This window comes from Pteropus alecto, unplaced genomic scaffold (assembly GCF_000325575.1).
Source record: "Pteropus alecto unplaced genomic scaffold, ASM32557v1 scaffold92, whole genome shotgun sequence".
Taxonomy (NCBI): Eukaryota; Metazoa; Chordata; class Mammalia; order Chiroptera; family Pteropodidae; genus Pteropus; species Pteropus alecto.
Window position 1 is genome coordinate 12,129,434 of NW_006432447.1, and position 6,000 is coordinate 12,135,433.

The window sequence follows — 6,000 nt, forward strand, 5'->3', positions numbered from 1 at the left end:
ATGACCGTATTTGTAACAGTTAACTTATAAAGTGAGTCAATAAAGAAAATGTATTTACATGATTCTAGTTAATTTTTAATTTAGGAGAAAAGACTGAAACTTTTAAATGATTTTAAAGTGGCAATAAGATAACCAAAAATCTTCTGTTTAACTTGTTTAAATAGGTAACATCAAGTGTCTGGGGGCAAAAAACACTCATTTACACTACTTTTTAGCCAAAAATACAATGAGCAAGTGCTCTGTCTGATAATTTTAGACCTCCTCGATCAAAGCCTGGATTTACTAAAACATACGATTGTTTTTATAATGTAGAAATGTGGAAAGATCCACAAATTTAATTAGCTCTTAAAACAGCATTTAACATACAATAATGTACCTTTACACCGTTAGAGTATGTCGATATTCATGTATTTCAAGCCATTAATTTCCATAGTCCCGTATAACAATCAATGAGAGATATAAAGATAGGTCTACATTTATAAGAACTAAATCCAATATGGATTCCCAATATTCATACAGAGGAGATTTTTAGAGATTGGCTACCAGCACAGAACACCTTAAATAGGAAACTGATAGAACTTCACATGCTTTTTTACTCAAGAATAGAGCACAGAGGCCCCCCAAAATGTGTCAAACTACACACGAGCAGATTGCTGAGATGGCTGCACTCTGGGTTCTTACTTTTCTCCTGAATCTCCCCCAAAATACTCCTATTGCCCCTTCCTCCTCCAAGGAAGCCAATCCAGGGAAACCTAAGCTGCATTCCCCAGGGTCTCATCTACCCAGAAAAAATAAATAAAATAAAATAAAGCGCTAGATGGAGAAATGTGTAAAGAGGAAGTTCTCTCTTGACCGTGGCTGAAGAAAACACTATTTGACCAAGGGAAGGCGCTATGAAGACACAATGTAAGTGTCTTCCCACAGACTTCCAGAAAGGGGTGTGGCACCAGAAATAACAGAAACTGTGACTCTCTCATCTGCAGGGGCCTCCTGTGTGTCTTAGAGGAGGCTACGCAGGTGAAATCATGCTACAGCAATGTCTGTCACATGAAGATTCCAAAAGAATGAATCAGCACAGCGCTTCAAACTGTAGTTTCCTTGAAGTGTAATATAATTCTCACGAAATAAAAGATGCCTTCACTCCTATGCTAGCATATAGCATGCCGTCACGTTTCCTTGAATTTTTCCTGGATTTTATCACTATAGATTCCTATTCCCATCAATGAAAATGATATTTTTAGCCCCATTTCTAGCCTATTTTATGACATATCAAGTCTTACTTCTATTTCAGAATTCCAATCACCATCTAAAAATTTCCAATCCAAAAGTTAAAAAAATTATTATTTTTTTCACCCATGAACCCAAGGAACACTCAAGCTTTCTTCTTTTTTCTTTGCCCTCCCTTCTCTCTCATGCTAAAGGCCTTCAGTCTCAATGATAAAAGTGTCTGGAAAAGAGATGGAAGAAAACACAAGTCTTTATTTTGTCTCTCCTACTGGTTGTGCTATCTTCACAGAGGCAGAAATTCTTTTTTTTTTTTTTAGTGTTAAAAATCATACCTATCACCCAGCCGAAGTCGTAGCAGCCGCCAGAGAGTCCTCCAACTCTCCAGGACTGGTGGGTAGATTGCAAAAGATTACACGGAAAGCATGTTCAGTCAAATGGAATTTTCATCATCTACTTGCTTTACCTGAAAGAAATACCCTGTTCAATAAAGCACTAGAGAGAAATCATTTTCTAAACACAAGTGGCGATGCAGTGCTGCTCTGCAAAAGCCCTTCACTCTTACTGCATTCCTGTATCTGCAAGCTCCACCTCTGCAAACACGAAAATCAATGTAATAATTCGATGTACAAGGCAAGGCCTACGGTGCCGTTAATGTCCCCTTGCTGGACATACACCTTAAGTCTCAGAGCTCTCAGGAGGTTTGCTGGGAAATAAAATTAGATTCCAACATCTGCCACCATTAAGGAAAAAATTCCATTTCCATCTCCCATATGAAAACACTATAACCAATGAACAGTAACTGAACCTTGATACCGTAATGGTTATTACCCAAATCAACTATTTTTTTTAAACAGTAAAATTAGCAAATTCTGCTCTCATAATTATTTGAATGTTATCAGACTAAATGTTTGATAAAATTCCAATATGATTCACTTGAAAAAACTGCTGCTTATTTGAATACCCAGAATATAAAGTGTATTCATTTGTAGCTATTCACATTATGTTTAAAGCATATCATCTTTTTAAAGTTTGCATTAGTCTGCTTTCCTATCCAAGCACAAAAAGTAGCCTATCTTCAGTGTGTACCTGCATATTTTATTCAGACATTTCTATTAGTGTTAAAAACAATCTCATTTCTATTATTCATCGAAGGGAAGCGATAATATAATACATGCGAAATGGCAGAATCTACAGAGTTGGTTTCTTTTACAGAAAATACTTTGTGCATTAGTAACTGCATAGCACAACTATGATGTGTCTGGTTCCATAACATTCTGGGACTGCAGTAACTTTAAAATAATTAAGCTGCCTGTCGTTCAAGGTATCAACCTAACGCTTTACCTTTTAAAATGAAAAGTACTTTAGATACATGACGATATAATTTAAAAGTCTCCGTGTGGAGGGCTGAGCCTCTTGCTGGGCACATTATAAGACATTAGCCATTTGTGTATAGTACTGTATGATTTAAAAGCTCTTCTGCATATATTACAGCACATGACCTCTTTCCATGTTAAAAAAATCTTGGGCTTGGAAAGGTTAAATAATTTCACAATCTTATAATACCAGTGACACAGCCTGGACTCTAGCCTTTTCTGAGTCCTCTGCCACGTCTCCCCCTCTGCCTACTCCCCAGTGGGCATGAAAAAGCATGGACTCCAAGAGTCTTCCTTTGTTGGTAAGGACCCATATCCCATGAATATGTCAATAAAGAAAGGAAAGCCACTGCCGTCTCCACTATCAATTAGTACAATATCTCTAATTCCTCTTTCCTGGAACAGGGTTTAACTTCAGTACCGATGCTACCTGAAACCCTAAGGAGACACTAAAATAGGACAGATGCAGAGAAGTGGGGGGTTGGCTCTCCTATTTATTACTCAAGTGACCCTCCAGTGTACAACATGGAAAATGACGTTAGCCCAGAGGGTTACTCTGAGGGTTAAATGCAGATAATACATAACACTTGATGGGGTCTAGCACAAAAAAGGTGATGAATGTTAAGTCAACCTGGAGAATCAGAGTGAGACAAAGACGCAGATGGAGCTGGACGGGCTGAAACAGAAGTAACTCTGGTACTTTCGTCTTTATACATGCTCCGTTTTCCGGGACATGTGCCTCATTCTGACACGCTTTGGCATGTATCTTTAAGGCGCAGATAACTCTTTTAGAAGTTAGGAATTTTGATCATGATAAAGGTCAGTCTGAAGATTTTTTGTTATTTTTGTGTTTGCTAGTTTTTGTTTCCTTTACAAAAATCATGGCAAGAGATCAGGACTTAAATAGGTGACCCTCCCTTGATGTCAGATTTCCTCTTTTAATATTACATACAGGTTTTGGACTGTCTTATTTTGAAGTAATCATAAATCTTTCTACCTATTTTCATAAATAGGGTAGTGCTAACATCTAACCTGAACTAAGAGAAAAATATGAAAATGCTCTGCTAGGGAGTTAACAGTAAATTAGTAGTAAGGAATAACTATCTGAGGGACTAAGGTTAACAGTTTGCTTGACCCCATTGCCAACAACTGGCCCATGGATTCTCTCTCAAACAGTAATGAGATTAGATAACAGCGTTGGGGTTTCTAGGAAACACCATCATGGCAGACACATAGAAGATGCCAAGTGACACTGGTGAAAGAGACTCATGAGGAGCTTTGTAGTACAGGGGTAAAAGAATAAGGATATTTAAAACTTCCCAGAATATCAGTCACGTGACATTAGCAACCAATTGCTGATGCTGTCAAATAGGTCTAAAATCAGTAACTCAACCCAGGTGGAGAAAATTTGGGATATCATTTAAAAACAAGAAAGAATGAAGGCTACTAACCATAAGGAGCTGTGCTATAGTCAGAAAAAATTGGACGGGGTGGGGGACTAGATTAAATGACGGACGACAAGCAACTAAATGACAGTTATCAAAAAGTTTTAATATTTATTTTTGTTTGTTTAAGGTTGACCCTTATTACAATAATACATGTCTCATTTCTCTGTTTATCTGTTTTGGAGATTTGGGGAAAGTGTTTGGCCTAAGAATATAGTCTGTTATTCCTGATAATTTAATTGGATAGGTCAGAAAAGAAGTAAGATCAGAAAGAAAGGCAAGATAATATGTGTTTAAATATGAGATCTTCATCATAATTAGACTAAATAGCCTAAACAAGGCTGTGCAGGATAGGTGGGTGAGGGGTAAAGTGAGAACGGGACATTTCTCCTTAATGCATAGTCTTGGCATGTAAATGAAGACATCTGAAGAAGCACACAGGTTTGAAGCGGCTCTAACATTCTATCATAATTAGAAACATTTCAAGAGCCCTGTAATTTCCAATCAAAATTACAGTAATTTCCGATATACAAGCCATGATTCATGACAGAATTTTACATTCCATGAGAGATTACGGTGGCCTGATGTATGACACGCTGAGTACAGCACTAACATAAACAATTCAGTTTAATGTTTAAACAGCACTTGATGTTTAGAATCTCACAATAAAAGAAACGTATTATTGTAGAAATTATCACTTTGACAGTGATTGAAGGGTAGGCAGGCATGTGGCCTATAAAGCTATAATTTTTACAGTCCACAGCTTGAGTTTAATCATTTTTATATAACATTTCCAAGATATCCCTTAAGTATTTCAACCAGCCTATAACTTAAACAAGAACAACCTTTTCTAAAGCAAAACTCTCAGCAAGTACCACTATTTATGTTGACAGAATAAAGTTTTAGGAAAAGCTAAAAAAAGTATATTGTAAATACTCTCAGGATTGTATATTTTTACCAGAAGTTCATAGCAATCAGGCTGTTTTATAAAGGAGAGTTCATTAATGATAATAAGAATATATTTGTTTAAAATTTCAAGTTGCGAAAATCTCACCTGAGCCTGACGGTGTCTAAATTCTCACCTTGATAGTGTTATCGAATTTTTTTGCAAAGGGGAAGAAGGTTTAGTATTCTTCTCATTCTTTAAGAAGTAGTCTTGGCTTTGAACAAGTGTTTATAGAAAATTTTAAGTTTGTTCATATAGATGACTCAGCTTCCAATGAACAAAAATTATCAATGTATGACAATTATACTGACAAAAAACTGCATTTTCTATTTTTTGTTATGTTTTTATCTTGTTTTGTAGAGATTTGTAACTTTTCCAATTCAATTCTACTCCTTTATAATTCATCAGATATGGACAATTTTTCTAATTGTTATTCGACTTGTATCATATACATCTATAGAAAAAAATAAAATCATTAATATGAAAAGATATATATGTGTCTGTTTTAATAACTGCACCTAAGAGTTGTAGGTGCCTGAGTCAGAACAGAAGAAACTATAATGTTTGTAGTATTGTAGGGTGGAAATCGAGGTCATCTTAAGTAATAACGAAACAATAATAATTCAAGTTATTTGTTCCACCTACAATTGACCAGATTGAAAACTTCCTATATATTAAAATACCCTTCTTCTGAAAACAACTATAAACTGACTCAGGGATTTACTGAGAAATACTTGGTCTGAGACTGGCTGTTGGAGGAAACGAAACCAAGTGTCTATTACCTGAATCTGAACATTTTGTTTCATCACAGAGCTCTGTAAATAATCCTGGAGACTGTGACCTCTTGGTGATGTAAATTCACATTGAAAATAGACACCCCTTTGAATGAAATTTTCACAGGCTTTGCAGATAAACATTCTCAATACCTAATAGAGGCTCTTACCTGGCTTTTGGTTGCTGCAACCTTTGCAAATAGTGCTTGGGACACTTTAGCGCGCTTCATTTCCTG

At 36.1% G+C, this 6,000-nt stretch overlaps 1 protein-coding gene across 1 annotated transcript in view; it reads right to left on the reverse strand.

Moving 5' to 3' along the window:
- Positions 1-6,000, reverse strand: part of SATB1 (SATB homeobox 1) — a 76,257-nt gene that overhangs the window by 24,141 nt on the left and 46,116 nt on the right. The window contains exon 10 of the mRNA XM_025043641.1: positions 5,935-6,000. This exon is cut by the window's right edge and continues 6 nt beyond it. Within this exon, the coding sequence (XP_024899409.1) occupies positions 5,935-6,000 (66 nt within the window). The remainder of the gene's footprint in view (positions 1-5,934) is intronic.